Raw genomic sequence first — 18,029 nt, forward strand, 5'->3', positions numbered from 1 at the left:
TAGTTGGCCCAGTGTCTGCAAATGGGAGAGTTAGCAGACCTTTTCATCCAATGTCCTACTGTAAACACACCCTTAGCGCTCCACTCTAAGAAGTATATAAATATGTATGTCCCCTCAAGAGGATTATTATCTAGCAGAATGCACAGATGAAGAGAAAACAAATTAGGATATCACTGGCACGTAATGAATTCTGAGACCCAAGGAAGGAAAAAACACAGCTAAGGGAGGGATGGAGAAGGCTTTTTAAGAAACTATTATTTGAGCTGGGCCTTGAAGGTAACATGCCAGCAGGCAGAGATAGGGGAAGACATTCCCAGTGTAGGGAACCTATGAGAAAAGGTGAGGAAGAGGAAAAGTATAGGATATGCTCCAAGGACAATGAGTTATCTAATTTGGCTAAAGCATAGAATACACAAATCATACAAATAAAATCAAAGATTCTTACAGCTAGAAGAGACTTCCGAGGTCATCATATCTAACCTGTACCTGAACAGAAATCTCTTTGACAACATTACCAGTAAGTAGGAATCTAGTATCTTCTGGAACATATATGGTGATGAAAGATTTCACTGCCTACCAAGGCAGCTTATTCCTCTGCTATACAGTAATGATTGTTAAGATACTTTTCCTTACAATGGGTTTAAGTAGCCTCTCTGAAACTTTTATCTATGGGTCCTAGTTCTGACCTCTAGGTCAAAGCAGAATAATTCCGATCCCAGTGTGTTATAGTGGAAAGAACACTGCTGAATAGGAATCTTGACTATTATTTATTAGCTAGGTTTGTTATGAGGAAAATGCATTGTAAAATTTAAAGTACAATCATGGTCATATGGGGCAGCTAGGTGGATCAGTAGACAGAGCATAGGGCCTGGAGTCAGGAAGGCCTCAGACATTCATTAGCTGTGTGACTCTGGGAAAGTCACTTAACCCTGTTTGCTTCAGTTTCCTCATCTGTAAAATGAGCCAGAGGAAGAAAGGACAAACCCCTCCAGTATCTTTGTCAAGAAAATGCCAAATGGGTCACCAAGAATCAAATACAACTGAAATTACCGAACAATAACATGTTAATATGAATGATTATTATTTCTCTTCCTCTGTATAGAATTATACCCAAATCATCTTTTTTGAAACATGTTTTTTAATATTTTATTTTTCCCAATTACATGTAAAAACAATCTTTAACATTTGCTTTTTAAAAAAATTTTTGAGTTCCAAATTCTATCCCTCTCCCTCCTCATTCCTGAGATAGTCAACACAACAGCCCTGCTACAATAGGATCCTGGGCTCTAGGGATTGTTAGGGCCTTTAGAGATCATCCAGTCCAAGCCTCTCACAGAATGGAAATGACTTGCCCAAGGTCAAATGTGTGTGACTAGAATTTGAATCCTGGCTCCATTGCCACTCTTCTATACTCCATTGGCTCAAACCCATATCTTCATGACTCCCAGGTGTTGGCTCCTCATACCACAAAAAGTGAATTATTTTAGTCCCAAATGATATATATCCACATTAGTCATAATTAGTCTCTATTGAATCAGAAGACCCAAGCTCTATCCTGTCCCAGTTCTAACACTAATTTGCTCCATGTGATCTTGGGAAAGTCATTTTCTGTCCAAGTTTCAAGTTTCTTCTTTATAAAATGAATGGGTTTCATTGCTCTAAAATTCCATATTCTCATGCAAGCAGGTCTTTTCATAAGTCAGAGATCATATTAGAGTCAGAAGAGATAAGGTGTTTTTTTTCCTTTCTATCCTGGGCCTCTAGGCTTCTGATTGGTTAGCATTTACCATTGGTCATACCTATCATGCTGCTGCACCATAGTCATCTTAATGCCATGCTGCTGTGGGCATCTACTTACCTTTCCCACCTCTTAACTTTTTACCTCTAAGTCGTGGAACAGCAGCCAAATCAACACTACTGTTCATTGCCCTATGACTCCATGACTTTCCTGAACAAAACATATCTTTTTGTCCATCAGTCTCCTATAGGAGATATGTGTTATCGCCTCCAAATAAAATGCAAGATTCTTGAGGTCAGGGCAAGATGACATCTCAGACCTGAAGCATGAACAAAGGCATGGAGGTGGGATAGTGCAAGGCATTTTCTAGAAAGCAGAGGGTTGTCCATTTTGGCTGATGCATAGACTATGGGGAAGGTAGTAATATGAGATAAGGCTGGTAAGAACAGGGTCTTGAATGCCAAGGAAATCTTGAATTGTCTTTGGGTCCAGTAGGGAGTTGTTGAAGGATTTTGAGGAGAGGAGAGATGAGATGAGAACAAAACATAAGGTCTGACAGTATATGAAGGATATTTTGAAGGGGAAATATATTTCTATTATGGTTCTCATATCAAGGATTCTATAAGAAGATTAAGTTATATGACCTCATGGAGATTATAGTCTAGATGGGGAGATAAAACTCACATATATGAAATAGAGGTAGCACCTGATTATATCCCAAAATTTTTTCTGGCATCTGCTCTATAGAAATTTATACTCAAGTCAAGCTCTTTAATCCCGTTGGTTTTTTTAGAAGGATAGGGGTAGGTATGAGAGAGAGAGAGAGAGAGAGAGAGAGAGAGAGAGAGAGAGAGAGGAAGAGAACACCACTCCCTCCCCCAAACTGGATAGTGTCTGCAAACTATCCCCTTAGAAAGCACTCGAAAGGCATGAAGCACAGATGGAAACACCGATGAGAGGGCAGAGTAAATTAGCGGTATCAGTTGTTCTTGTAAAAGATGGGTGTGGACCTTGGTTCCAGAGATGGCTGGGGAAAGAAAGAGGGACCCAGAAAAATCCCTTCAGAGTAGTCCTCTGTCTAAGGTGTACAACATGACAAGTTGGGTATCATCCACATATTCAAATCCTGGATGCCTGGAGTCAGTAACATATTCATAAACAGATCTGCTGAAGTCAATCTCCCTCTCCAGGGCAGTTTGGAATCCTAAAGACCAATGAAATCCTGTGTTCCTGACCATATCCTAACCCCGGAGATAGGGGGTGTTTGGAGGGGAGGGGAGTGGTTTCACATAACCTCCAGTAGCAGACATTTCAGGGCTGGTGATTACTGTCTCCTCCCACCCACACAGTTCCTTGAAGAGTGATATCCTGTGTGGGATATTTTGTAACAGACCAGCATTCCATTAATGGATTTTAGCTCTTAGTTGAAACTCAGAGCCCCACAGAACATCAGAGTTGAGAAGGGCTTTTAAAACCATCATCACCATCATTATCACTGCAGGCTATAAAAATTTAGCACCTGCCGAATACCGACTGGGTGGCTACTAGAATTATGCATCAGAAGCTTGCTATCTTTCATGAATTGACAAATGACAAATCCCCCTACTACAAATAGAGACCTCAAAATATCTTACAGAGCTCAACCAACAAGCCATACTAGAACTAGACCATTATCACAAAATGAACCTTTGATCACAGTTGCCTGGACATAAAGTTGATTCAGAAAAATTAAAGAATGACATTTTTACTAGTTGCTCTCATCCCCAACAATCATAATTTTCAAGCTACTTAGAATAAAAGCTTTCAGAATATAGTGACCTGGAGATCAAAAGAGATCAAAATTAAGTGAAACAAAGAAAGGGTATATATCATCCCTGTTGTCCTATCTGCCACTGGAGTAATACCAAGGATGCTTTCAGGAAACCTAGAGATTAGAACAAAGATACTTAAATAGGGGCTTGAGAATTAAAAAAAAAATCTTAATAATTGTATTTTAATATAATGGCTTCTTTTTTAATCCTATGCATTTAATTTAAGTATTTAAAACCCATTATTCTCCACCAGACTGACAAAAACATTCATGACACAAATAAGGTCAAGAAACCCTGAAGAAAGGATAAGCTTACATCCTAGTACTTTTATGTAACTACAAGAAAGCAGCTTTTCTCCTCCATCTGTGCAGTAGTCCATAGAACACTATATAGAAATAATAACAATTCAGCTATTTGTTTTCAGATTGTTTCTGGCTGAACATTCTCAAAATGAACACGAATGAATGAAATGGATGAAAAAACATTTAAGATTATACTATAGGCAACGCAATGTGCTAAGCACATACAAATGAATGATACAAATAGAAAAGTGGATGGTTTCATCCCTGCTCTCAGGGAGCTCTATTCCTGTTGGGAGATAGATATGGAAGGGGAACATATGGAAAATTTCACCTCCGAGTTAGATGGAAGGAAACTATGGTCCTTTGACCAATGGCAAAGTAGATGGTAATGTATCTTCCTTTTCATGATCTTCTTTTTCTTATTTTCATAATATTTTACTTTTCCCAATTCATGTAAAAACAATTTTTAATATTTGCTTTTAAAAAATTTTGAGTTCCAAATTATTTTCCTCCTTCCCCCTTCCTCTCCCTGATATGGTAAGGAATTTGATATAGGATACACATATACACATATATATGTTTGTATATATACATATATATTCAATCATGCCAAACATTTCTATATTAGTCGTGTTGTGAAAGAAATACAGACCAAATACAGACACACATACACACACTTCAATCTACATTCAGACTCTATCAGTTCTTTCTCTGGAGGTGTAGCATTTTTCACAAGTCCCCTTGGAATTGTCTTGGATCATTGTATTACTGAAAATAGTTAAGTCATTCATGGTTGTTCACAATACAGTATAACTCTTACTGTGTCCAATGTTTTCCTGGTTTTACACATTTTACTTTAAAGCATCTTCTTTAATGTAGTTTTCATTGAAAATACTTTATCTGTTTTTGCCGTTGCTTCATCTGATGGTGCCCAGGACTTTAGTGGCAAGAACATCATTCCTGTTATCTGCTACTAGATTTGTATCAAGGATGCTGAAGGTGAGTCTGCAAAGGATGGGCACACATCCTAATACTTTTACTTAACAACATAAAGTAGTTATTTTATCCATTTGGATAATAATCTACGAAATATTGAATATATATAAATAATTGTAGAATCAATCAATCATCATTTATTAAATGTCTTTTTTATGGGCTCTGCCTGACTCAAGATAGTGACCTGGCACCTAATTTGATATTGAAACAAAATGAAGCCTTTGTAAGTCATTCAAAACTGACAAAAAATATATTTACTTAGTCATAAAAGGAGCAGGATAGTCAACAACCACAGTCAACTGGGGTCACCTGAACATGCTTGAGTTACTGATTATGAACCACCAGCCAGACTTCAGAGAGCACTTGGACTCCTTGTGGCTACTTTGCACTTGGATGACCAGAAAGTGATGTCAACAGTCTGAAACAATCAGAGAACAATAAAGATACTGTGGAATTAAGAACTATGCGCTTCAGGAATAAGGACTGGGCAATTTCATAGAACAGAAAGACTACTATGTAGACCAGTAAGATCACCTGGGATGATCAGTGAATGTGGTTTAAGCTGAGCCATGAAGATCAAGGAAGATTTGGATGGGGATGGGGAAGAATTTTAGGTGGGGGAATGTTATGAAGCTAGCTTGCATAGGGAATATGGAGGAGAAAGACTTGGCTTAGAAATTTAGAGTCTATCCTTTTTCCACTTGTCAAAATGATCTCTAAAATGTAAGCTCATGTCACTGCACAACTCAAAAATCTTCAGTTGTTCCTCATTGTCTACTGAATAAAGCATACATTCCTATCTTAGTAGTCAAGGTCTTCTACAATTTGTCTTTATCCTACTTTGCTGGTTGCCTTATAGCCAACATTCCAAGTCCTTCACTCCCTTTTCATCTTCCTCTTTCTATCTCCATGCCTGCAATGGACTACCCACTTCTACTCCCATCTTTATTTGTGGATAAGCTCTCCTTCTTTCATGACTCAACTCAAGTGCTTTTTTTCCCTGAATTTTCCCTCCCTTCTCCCTATCCCTACAATGCAAGTTATCTTTCTCACTCCCAGTTTCTCATAGCAATTTGCCTGGTTACTTCTTGAGGCCAGCATGGGTTCATTAACAGCACTCTTCCTCACTCTTTCACTGATGAATAGTGTGATTTTGGTGAACTCCTTTCACCTTTCGTACAGAAGTCATCCTTCTGATTCTGGTCTTGGATGTTAGCTGTCTTAACTAAGACAGCTAAGTAGTGCAGTGGAAAGAGTACTGGGCTGGACTTAGCAAGACCTGAGCTCAAATGTAGCCTCATCTACTTACTATCTGGGCAAGACACTTACTCTGTCTGCCTCAGCGTCCTCAACGGTAAAATAGGGATGAAGATAATAGGGTTGTTATGAGGATCAGATGAGAAAAAAATTTGTAAAAAAATTCCAGTACCTGGAACACTGGAGGTACTTCATAAATGCTTGCTTGGTCATATTTGACAAGTCCAGTAGCATGTCCCTGTTATCATCTTTTATAATGCTCAGTGAAATAATGTTTACTTGTTTCAAAAGTGTTTCTGTAGAACGTTGACTCTGAGAATATCTATCGATTCTCTTTCTCCTTCTTGGCAAGGATGTGTTAATCTTTCTAAAACTGTCTTAGAGCATGGGCCTTGGGTTTAATTAATATGAATTGGGTTTTTGTTAGGATAATTTCCAAATCTATTATAGTCCACTTTACAATTCCAAAAGTATACATTAAGGCTGGTACTGCTTAGTGTTAATTGCTTTAAATGTGTTCTACCCATTGAGCTATGAGTTTAGGATGCCAGTAAGTCTCTTAACATATTCCACCACAGCTTTAGTACACTATAATAATAGTACTTCATCCACTCCTTGAGCCATGCTGTCCTACACTAGGACGAATCCAAACCCTCCCATCATTCCAAGACCCCTAAAACGTAGATACCAGCGAAAGCTAGTGTTTAGCAAAGCGCCTTAACACACAGTAGGCACTTAATAAGTGTTTATTGACTGCTACCCAACTGTTAACCTCCATTCCAGTTGTTCTAAGATAACCCAAGAAAAGGTATGAAAGTAGAAGGCAGCAGGGAAGGGAATGTGGGAGGGCAGAACTCTAGGACCACAGAGAACATAGGTTGGGGGGGAGGATGGTTGCTGGAAGCCAAGTTTCAGATATCCAAAGTGGCGTGATGTGTCAGTAGGACAGAGCAGCCGCTGAGCCAGACAAATCCTGCCCACTGTCTTCAAGCCAACACTCTTGGCCTTGACCCCAGCTCTAGTGCTTGAAATACATGCAAGAGTTGGGTAGACAAGGGCTTTACAAACCAAGCAACTGCTCGGTGGAGGAAATCAGACTGTACAGGTGAAGGCTGAAGAAGGAATCCATGAGGACAAAGACCCTAACCTCAAATTTGCATTTTCTATTCAAATATTGGCACCTAGCAAGTGCCAATAAACACTCTCCCATTATCAAACCAAGATATAGTGATAGGGACCACTCCCATGTCTATGCTGCTGTAGAAAGTGCTTTCCCATATTCTCCATACCCTATAAATAGTACAAGTAATAATATCCCCATTTTGAAAATGAGGAATTTGAGAAACTGAGGCCCACAGAATTGGGGTTACAAGGTCAAAGGATAAGAGATTTAAAAGTTGGTAGGGACCTTAAAGGGCACCTAGTCAGGTAACATCACTTACAAATGAGAAGATTGAGGCTCAGAGTAATTTGCCTGAGGTCACAAAGGACATCTCCAAGTCCTCTGAATTCAAATTTTGCTCTATCATATTATATATTATGATAGATAGATAGATAGATAGATAGATAGATAGATAGATAGATAGATAGATAGATAGAGATATATCACTTCTAACCTGGCAAAAATCCCTGCTACTTAGTGCAGCTGTTTTTACCCCATTCTAATTTTTTTAGTTTTCTTTTATGGTATAGAGCTTTTCAACTCTCTTCCCCCATTAGAAAGTAAACTTGTTGAGAACAGGAACTGACTTTTTTTTGTTTGTATTTTTACAGCTAGATCCCACATAGGGAGAATTATGAATCCTCCTGAAATGATCATATCCTTCAAATTTGCACTGCATATTTCCATTGGGTTGGAACCAATGACTATATTTTATATGTGTAGCAAGATTGTCCCTGAGTGGGATAGGTTTAGTGAAGACTTCTCAGATTATAATTCTTCTCCCAGGGGTGAGGTAAGGCCTAAAGGCTCAAGGTTACAATATTTTTAGAATAGAATAGTTCCATATAAGGATACAAAACTGTGTAGTGTATTAGGGTCTCAATGATTGGACAAAACTCACATAATTCCTCAATGTCTTCATTTCAAAAAGGATTGGTTAGATTTCGTGTCTAGAATGTAAGGTCATATTCTCAGCTAATGAGAATAATGGTCAGTGGGGGAGGAGGGACTTGCGTTAGGGTCTATATAAATCACTGCCCTTTTCTTTGTCTTTGGCTTTCCTACTCCTACAGGTTAGCCTCGCTTCTCGAGAATCGAATAAATCTCTTTTCTGTCATCACTTTGAGAGGCCTCTGAGTAACTGATTTATGTAGGGACCTGAGCCATCCCACACATCCCTGACATGTAAAATGGAGGTGTCATTGTATGAGTAAAAGGGAGGAAAGAATATATTTCTTACGGGCAGGTAGGTGGCACAGTGGATAGAACATCAGACCTGGTATCAGGAAGACTCATCTTCCTAAGTTCAAATCTGATCTCAGATACTTACTAGCTGTGTGAGCCTGGGCAAGTCACTTAGACCTGGTTGCCTCAGTTTCCTCATCTGTAAAATGATCTGAAGAAGAAAATGGCAGACCACTCCAGTATTTTTGACAAGAAAATGCCAAAATGGGGTCATGAAGAGTTGGATACAACTGAAAAAGACTGAACATACAAGCCTCTTCTCTGCCCTGCCCTCCTTCCTTCTCCAGCGGAGACTTTATTTCCTGCTTGGCCATTCTACTCTCCTCAGAGAGAAGCATACTGGGCCAGAATTATATCTATGTACTCTCCTAAATATTATTAGTTTAGAGGATATAGTTTTCAGGTTTAAGATAAACCCAAGCTTTATATTCAAGGCTTGACCCTTCCCACCAGTTTCACAATGAAAACTCATGATAAGTAACAAAGAAACTCATTTATTTAAGTCAAGAGGAAAACGGAAATCAGAAAGTACACATAAGAAGGTATATATCAGGCAATACAAAGTGAAAGAGCTCTTTTCCAGTTGCTCCATTGAAAGGAAGTTAAGTCAGTTCAATCCTAGAGAGTCCCAGACCTCACCCAAGGGGAAATTCCCAGAAGTCTCTTGTGTAGCAAGCTAGAGACAAAGACATGATGGATATTGCTAGCTCCTCTCATGCTGGCTTCTTCCCAGAGTTTAATTCTCCCTTCAGCAATCTGAAGGGGGAGGGTTGCCAGTATCCATCTTCTCTCTCAAAGTTGGAAGCTAGAAGCATCATCAGAAGCAAATGTAGGGCCCAAAGACTGAATAGCCAAAAGACTCAAGAGATGAAAGAGATTGAGTTTTCCTCTTCTTCACCCTCATCAACTCCTCCTCCCTTCCCATCCAATGTAGGCACAGGGCAATGATCTCCACCAATGAAGGGAGAGTTCCACACCAACGGGTTTTGGGACTCCAATTACACATAATTATAACTCCAAATAGTGTTCGTTTAAATACATGCTACCAGGGGGTTCATTATTTTCACTAATATGGATTTAGCTGTATTCCCAGTCCTTAGCATAGAGTCTCACACATACTAAATGCTTAATAAATCTAATTTAATCTCAATATAAATATTATAATTTTCACATAATAATTGAGCCCACTCTGATGTCCTCCTATGAACTTAATCACTTTCCAAGTGTTTCTCCACAGAACTTTCTGGAGGGCAGGAAATAGAAGAATCCTCAGTTCCCATCTCCTCATCTGTGGGGATGATGATACTTTCATTACCTTCCTCATACAGCTGCTGTAAGGAAAATTCAGACTTTGCTATGCTGAAGAACTTAAGCTGTTATTAATATTTTATTCCAGAAACAGTGTCAGGTGATGAGGAACCTATAGAGATAAGTGAGAACCAGTCCTTAATCTCAAGGATTTTCCAGTCCAAGAGAAAAGGTAAGAGTACAATATGATTTCAACTTGGAGCTAGAAGGACAATATTAAATAATGAACAAATTGAAGAATGAATGAATGAAAAAATATTAAGCACTACACTAGGGCTAGAAATAGAAGAGTTAGACAGTGCCTACTCTCAAGGAACTCACATTCTGATGGGGGAGATGTTACATGTGGAAAGTTTTAGCTGCAAGTCAGATGGAAAGGTCCCATGGTCCTTAAGCAAAGCAGATCATCATGCATCATATTTAAAAATTAAAATTCTTTTAATACAAAGTGGCACTAATTTTGACACTAAATAACCTTTGCAATTTTGTTTCTGAATTTACAACTTGATTGAAACTACTCTTTTCAAGGTTACAAATAATGCACACATCATCTTTAATGTCATTTCCAATAAGGAAGTCATAGTTTCTTATGTCGAACCATTTAAAGGGCTTTTGTTGGCAAAAATTTTCTTTTCTAAGTCCAGTAGTCGTGACTGTAGCACCCACAGAAGCATTTGTGAATGTGGCTGCTTTCCTGGATAGAGGCTATGAGGGCTGGACTGGAAGCAGGATAGGTGATCTAGGGGGTACTATCATTCCCAGGACTCTTGGGTTTACCTGGCTGTTGGTGGCAGTTGTTCAGCAGTTGGTACTGGTGGTGGTGAGGAAGATGGGCCTCTTTTCTACAGGAATTTCTCCTCTGAATGATGGCTGTAGGTCCCGGCTGGAAGCAGGTCCAGTGAATTGAGGGAAGGGGAAGCATTACTACTCCCAAAGCTCTTGGGTCCATGATTGTGAGATATTTCTATTAGGGCCTTCAAGGAGGTGGTGGTAGTTGTTTGACCCATCTAGCACAAGCTGCATTGTAGCTTCAGCAAAAACCTTGAAGAGAAAAAGTTCGAGGGAGGTTTGGGGGAAGGAGAGCAAGATTTTCAGCCCCCCCCCCTGCTTAAATTACTTTTAAATGATTAAAGAACCCCAAAACACAAATTTCACCTTTTACCCAAAGTAAAAGTATTCCAACAGTATGCACTTCTGCAATCAGCGAAAGCCAGTTTCCAGCTGACCTCTGAACCATATGCTTGACTTTTCTTTCTTGGACTTACTGGTTTCTGGAGCCCCAGAATATTTTATCAGCCAATTATTGTATTTCTTTTCCTTCTCACCTTCCTCCAACAGCTCCACAATCTTATTGTTTCCCCTTGATAATCTTATAAAAATAACCCCAAACCCACTTTTTTCTACCTACTCTGAAACAGACTATGCTGTTTATAGACCCTCGAGTTCTCACAGCTTTGCCTCTGGTGTCTTATCTGAATCTCCTCGGCCAGTCCAGAGGCAAGTGAGTTGTTAATGTCTGTCCTCTTTGTGGGAGTTCTATGGAGACAGACACAGTTATGAGCATGACAGTATCTGAAAGAGGAGGTGACTGGCCTCCTAGCTAAAAGATGAATGAACTTCCTCCTGGCTTCTCCTTCCCCAACATTCTCTTGTCCTTGAGTGGGTGCCAGTCTGACTAACTATTCTTAATCTCACTGTGTCCTGAGAAATCCATTAAAATTAAAAGATAAATAATGATGATAATATTTGACACTTATATTCTGCTTTATAGTCTGGAAAAGTACTTACTGTCCATTCTCTCATGTGATAAAGTTTAAATGCCTTAACTTAAGGGGACATTCACAGATCTCTACGACTTAGGAACAAGCTATATTCAATTCAATCCATAAGATTGTAGACATTAGGGCTGGGAAAGAGCTGAAACCATCTTGATCAATTCTCTCATTTTACAGATGAGGAAACTAAAGCCCAGAAAAGTTAAGTTACCCAAGACCAAAGAGGTAATAAGTAGCCAGGTCTTGACTCCAGATCAAATGGTCTTTCCAGAGTATAACAGTGCTTTAGCAATTCAATTCAATAATTTAATTCAATGTAATAGGTTAAGAAAGCCAGGGATCACATCAGTGAGTTGTTCCCAGGCAACTTAATGAAATTATGTGTGTGTTCATCCTTCATTGCCGAAGAAGACCATGCCATCAGAGATATGATGACATGATTTGCACTTGACTTTGTTTTTTGAGTGAGGGAGGGCTGTGCAGGTCACCAGCCTCACTTCTCCTCCAGAGTCATCTGGATCCAGTGATCAGATATTCATTAGAATGACTGGAGATGACCCAAGATGAGGCAATTGGGGTTAAGTGACTTGCCCAAGGTCATACAGCTAGTGAGTGTCAAGTGTCTGAGGTGAGATTTGAACTCAGGTCCTCCTGACTCCTGCACTGGGGCTCTATCCACTGCACCACCTAGCTGCCCCTAATGAAATTATAGGCCTTTGATGGAAGAGTTCACCTCTCATGGAGGTAGACAAACATCCTAGTCCTTTGCTGGGGTGGGGAAAAAAGTGCAGATGAGTCCTCTTGTTGTTCCCAAGTGACTGAGGCAGCTTCCAAGATGATGGGCTGATTGAGGTCCTGGATGTGGTTGAAGGGCATGCCTGTCTCTGGTCTATAAGAGGGAAATGGTCCATCCCTTTATATCCTTTTCCTTTAATGGAGTGGATTTTCTCTCTCTTGGACTTCCAGATCAGATGCAGCAAGGGAGAGCAAGGCAGGTGAGGGAAGGTAGATGGAGAAGACAATGACTTGCAGGAAAAGCTCAGTTGGTCAGTGGTCCCCGTAGGTCTGACAGGGCAACTCTTTCCTGACTGCCTTCTTTAGTTTGGTTTTCCTTTTCTGACTATAGGTCAGAGGCTTGTGATTCTGAAAATAAGTGTATCCAGCCCGGGAGGTTACCCAGTATGTTGTACTGAGTTTGAGAGTTCTTAAGTTCTAGAGTCAGGCCCTTGGTAGTGCACAGTTTGAAGAAGGAAGAAGACAGTCCTGAAACTATCCTAAAGCCATATCATGACAGGACAAGAGATCTGGATTTAGCTAACCCTCCATGATATTGGCCTTAGTTACACAGTGCAGGTCCAAAGTGAACCTGCTTGTTCAGTAGTCATACAAAGAGCTTTTACCTTCCTGGGAAGTTTAATGAGTATAATGGGTTATTTGAGTGTTGTATGTTTCTTATTTATGGTAATAAACACCCAAATCCTTTGTATCTTATATATTTCCTATGGTAGGTAAAATAAAAACTATCTCATACTTGATATCAATATTGTATACTGAGTACTTGTTTTGGAGCTGGGGACCCTGTTGCACACATTTGGGGACACCTAAACACTCACCATACCACAAGCCAGGGAGAAATAACTCTTGGTTGAGCCCCAAGGGTAAAAGTTGGTTTATGTGAGCTGAGTTCCCTAAAGACTTGTGAGGCCTAGAGTCCCATGGATGACATCCACAATTATTAAGTGCCTACTATTGGATTGACTGTTAAGAGAAAGGAGACTTCTGCATGTTTCTAATGACTACCTACATATGTACAAGAAGAGGCATGAGGGTTATCAGGATAGGAAAAGGAAGTGGGTTGGTGATATATTGGGATTGAAGGAAGATAGGTGGACAGTCTGTGTGTTGCACTGGTACCCACACAATATTTTAAAACACCAACAAGAGATCTCTAGTACATTGGGTAGATCCTTAGGTCTGTAGGAAAACATGGATTTGAACTACACTGTTTAATCTGTAAGGGTTTACAGATTATTTTTTCCCTCAACATCCTTGTGAGGTACACAGTATAAGTATTTTAACCCCCATTATATAGATAAGGAAGCTGAAACTCAAAAGTAATTAGTTCAGGGTCCCCCAGCAAAGACTGGGTTAGAGATGAGATTCAAACCCAGGTTTCTCTAGACTCCAAATCCAGTATTCTTTCAACTACCTCACACTATTTTGGCACTGTCCTTCTGGTGCAAGAAGAGCAAATACCAAGAGTTCATAGGATTATAGACTAATAGCTGAAAGGAACTTTAGCTACCTGTTCCTCTCTGTTCCTCAGTTCCCTTATATGTAAAATGAGGGGCTTGGAACAGAGAGGAACAGGTAGGGGCAGTAAATTATAAAAAGATCATTGGGCTTTGGAGTGAGAGGCTTCAGGTGTACATTATGCCTTTGACACTAACTCCTGTATGACTTCCAAGCAAATAATTTTAACCTCTGTGTCTCTTTTTCCTCCTCTTTAAAATAGATGATTTCACTAGATGGTCTCCAAGGTAGTCTTCTTTGTCTGAGCAAAGTGAGTTCTTCCTGGAACATCCATTTTGGAGAACGTCCCAGACCAGCCATCCTTTATTCTTTAGATGACACCATGTTTCATCTTCCTTCCCCCTCCATCCAGGCTGCTGTTTTCCCACCGTTGAGTTCTTTCCAGAATCTCTGTTTTGGGGGAAGGACCCAGATTTGCCTTAATGCTTAGCACAGTTTGTTGCATATACCAAGGGCTAAATAAATGCTCATTGGCGTAAAGATCTTTCTTGCTGTTCTCACGTGTACAGGCATGTGTACCTACACCTGCTGGTACACGCTACTATCATATCCAGCGTCTTCCTGGTAGTTTTCAGCACATTGCTATCTTTTGAATTTCCTAAGGCCTATCGACCCTCAGGTCGGTCCATTTTTCTCAAGTTAGCAGCTGAGGATGGGGAGAAAAGGGAGGTCTTAACTGGAGGGGCAGCATACATTCATGGAGAAGCCGACTGGTGTGAAAGAACATCTGGATTTGGATCTGGGAGCTGAGAAGCTCCGCAATTGTGGTCACACCTCAGGCTCCTCATCTGTAAAATGGGGACAGTAAGGGCTGTACCCCATACCTCCCGATGCTCTGGGGGTGAAACGCCAGGGACACGTGACGAGCCCTGTTCTTTCTGGCCTCTCCCACGCTTCGCTCTCCTCTCCGCCCGCCCCCCCGCCCCCTGGCCTGTCAAACAGTTCCCTCTCCTGTCAGCTCCTTCCCTCCTCCCTGTCCCTGCCCAGGGCCCTAATAAAGCTATTTTGAAAGTGACCCAGTCGGTCTGGCTGCCCGGGCGCCCGGAGGGGCAGAGCTCGGGAAGGGAGAGGCCGGAGCTGAGGGCGCAGCTGTTCGGAACCATGACTGAAGATGACGGATTCGGTGGTGGTGGAGGGTCAGGTCAAATTGAGAGATGGAAAAAAGGTGAGGGGCGCCTCAGACCTCCCCCTGCCATCAGGAGACCCCGCTCCCCTCCACTGGGGCCGCGGGGGCGGGGGCGGGACGGGGACGGGAGCCCCCCGCGCCCAGCCCAGCCCGTAACCCTGTGCTTTTCTGTCTCCCCCGCAGTGGAAAACTAGGTGGCTGGTGCTGCGCAAGCCGTCCCCGGTAGCAGGTAAGGCGGCGGGGCGCGGGGAGGGGGCGCGCGGCCTGCGGACTTCTGGGAAGGGGAGCGTAGCGGTGGGGGGGCGGTTCTGGAGAGGGGCGCGTGCGAGCGGGCACGTGACCAAGGGAAGGTGGGGAGGGGAGCCTCAGGTGAGGGGCGCAAGGCCACGTCCAGGTGACTAGGTGGGGTGAGGGGAGGGCTTCTGGGGAGGAGCTCGTGGCGAAGGGCGCGGTGTGGGGGGTGCTCCTGGGGAGGGGGCGCTTCTAGGGGAGGGGACGCTCCTGGGGAGGGGGCGCTTCTAGTGAAGGGGGCTTGACTTGGGAACCTGCGGCAGCGAGGGTGCACGTGGTGCTCTGTGGGGGACGGCTGGAGGCTCGAGATTTGGGGTCTGGGCTTGTTGGGAAGGGGTACGCGGTCTGACGGAAGAGGGGGCGCTCACTGTTCAGGACGAACTAGCCTGCCACGAGGGGTCTCCCAGGAGCCCCATTGCTGGGTTCCGACCGGGCAGGGCTCCCAAGAGGCTGTCCCGAGCTGCAGGGAACGATTGCTTCACCTGACCTTCTCTCTCTGGCGGCGGGGCGGGGCGGCACAAACCGACACTTTGATGGGGGTCGGAGGGGGTCCTGCAGCGGAGCAGTCGACCCAGACTCCCCCTTCTCCCAGCCCAACCTTAGCGAGAAGCGCCTTACCTATAGTGGCCCCCTTGGAATTGAATTCTGTGCCCTCCCCAGGCCCTGGTTTCTTTGCCCCGCATTATCTGCGAGCCTCTTAGTGCGAGCCCTGGGCCGCCCGAAATAGAAAGAGGATATTGAAGCGCACCCAAAGTGTAACAGAGAGGAGGGGAAGGTAACAGGATACGGGGGAGGAGGGCGCTTCAGGCCGCACCCCCACAGAAAGGCTAGGAGCCGCCTTTCCAGCCTCTGGACTCTCTGCTTCTCTCCCAATTGCTTGGCGGGGGTGGGGCGGGACACCTTGGCTCCTACCGGGGTCTTTTTAGGGAATGAGTCATAAATGAAGTGGGACACCGGGATCTTGAGTTATATCGATTTGTCCCCCACCCTTAGCCCATCACAGAATACCAGAACTGGAAGAGAACTTGACAACATCATAGTTCAGGTATATAAAGAGCATTATGGCTTAAAAACCGCTTACACGAATATATGTTAATATACGTCATCTCCTTTAATGTAGTGTCAGAAATGGAAGGCATTTTGAAGACCATGTAGCCCAATCGTCTCATTTTACAGATGGGGAAGCAGATCTGGAGTGGAAGTCTTTTGTGTAGCCTTAGATAGGAAGGAAACTCAGAAAGAACAGGTGCTGGGCCTCAGAAGTAGCTGCATTTCTGAACTGAATTGTGCAGCTGTAGGATGCATTCTTGTGAAGTTTTTCGTTCCTGTCATCTTGCCAGTTTGAATTGTCGAGCTGAATTATTGCCAAGCAATTAAAAGGAAAAAAAAAAAGATTTAGAAATGGGCACATCATAAGATCTAGGCATCCCTGTATCTCTAGTCTGGTTTATTAGTTTGATGAACTCCTTAAAAAAACCTTTATACCGTCCAGCCTTTTCCCTCCTGAGTCTCTATTTTCATAGCACTTAAGGCAGTTTCATAGAGTGACTAACCTTCTGATTCTTCCCCTTTCCTTACTTGAAGTGAGTTGAATATTTTCTGCAAAGGTGGGTTATTTTTGTTTTTTTTCCCCCTATTCTCTGTGCTTGGTTGGGGAAGAGGAGAAGTGAAATTCTATTTTCTTTAGAAAATTGTTAGTCAACATGCATTAGCTTTATCCATTTCAAGACCTCATTGAGCTGGTTTCCTGGATGAATTTGGTCTTTCAGTTCTTTGGTTTCAATACTGTGGGCACACTTGTGCGGTCTTTAAGCATTGTTAGATTTGCAGCTGTTTGAGGAAACAGGTGCCTCCGTACCATCATGCATGCCGGAGTTGTGTGAGTGTGTGTGTGTGTGTGTGTGTGTGTGTGTTGCCAGTGAATGAGCATGATAGGATGTTCTCTTTTTGGTCTAGGAAGTGATAGAAGTGCAGCTTCTTTTTATCCGTATTTGTAGGTGTTTTTGATATCAGTGAACAGAAGTTAGCAGCGCAGTTCTGGTTTTTTTACGCCCTAAGACCTAAAATAGGAGATATTAAGGACTCAGTGTCAGGACCCGTGGGTTTGAATGCTGGCGTTTATATTTGAAGTGGGTGATGCTGGGGTTGGGGGAGATCACTTCCTGTATCTGAGCCCTTAGAATGGGGGCTCCTTGAAGGTAGAGACAATAGCTTTGCCTTTCTTTGTACCTCCAAAGTTTAGCACAGTGACTAGCACCTGGTAAGCATTTAATAATCAACCAATAAATATGTATTAAGTGCCTACTATGTGCCCAGTTTTATGGGCTGTCTAGTCTGCTGGATACTGAAGTTTTCCTATATAGATAAGGCTTATTTGAGGAAAGCTTTTAGTTTGGAATATTCTACCAAATCAACCGGGCAGAAATTAAAAACAGGTGGGAGATGGAATGAGGCAAATTTACTTTTCACAAAAGGAAAAAAACCTGTTACAATGGGAGCTATCCAAAAAGTCAAACAGGGTGCCATAGCCCTCAATTCCCGCTCCCTGGAGATCTTCAATTAAGGATTGACTGGCCACTTGTTGAGTATGTTATACTAGGAATTTTTTATGTGTAGTGATTATATTAGGTGACTTTTGAGGTAAATTCTAACTCTGAACTTCTCTGAAAATTAAAAAAAACCATCAAATAAGCATAGTGGGATCT

The 18,029-nt window shown here is 42.1% G+C and overlaps 1 protein-coding gene and 1 long non-coding RNA gene across 5 annotated transcripts in view; one reads left to right on the forward strand and one right to left on the reverse strand.

Annotated features, from left to right (window-relative positions):
• Nucleotides 1-8,989: 8,989 nt before the first annotated feature.
• Nucleotides 8,990-16,090, reverse strand: LOC140511091 (uncharacterized). Its single transcript, XR_011969430.1, has 3 exons — nucleotides 15,943-16,090; nucleotides 10,597-10,860; nucleotides 8,990-9,931 (listed from the first exon to the last, which is right to left on the reverse strand). It is a non-coding gene; the product is annotated as an uncharacterized lncRNA (long non-coding RNA).
• Nucleotides 14,861-18,029, forward strand: part of DOK7 (docking protein 7) — a 136,519-nt gene continuing 133,350 nt past the window's right edge. For 2 of the 4 annotated variants that reach the window (XM_072620088.1, XM_072620090.1), the window contains exons 1-2: nucleotides 14,863-15,072; nucleotides 15,217-15,262. In XM_072620088.1, the coding sequence (XP_072476189.1) occupies nucleotides 15,019-15,072; nucleotides 15,217-15,262 (100 nt within the window). In that variant the 5' untranslated portion in view covers nucleotides 14,863-15,018. Of the gene's footprint in view, nucleotides 15,073-15,216; nucleotides 15,263-18,029 lie in introns of all 4 variants that reach the window. The other 2 variants (XM_072620089.1, XM_072620087.1) reach the window with 2 other exon arrangements.

This window comes from Notamacropus eugenii, chromosome 6, assembly GCF_028372415.1.
Source record: "Notamacropus eugenii isolate mMacEug1 chromosome 6, mMacEug1.pri_v2, whole genome shotgun sequence".
In the NCBI taxonomy this organism is placed as follows: domain Eukaryota; kingdom Metazoa; phylum Chordata; class Mammalia; order Diprotodontia; family Macropodidae; genus Notamacropus; species Notamacropus eugenii.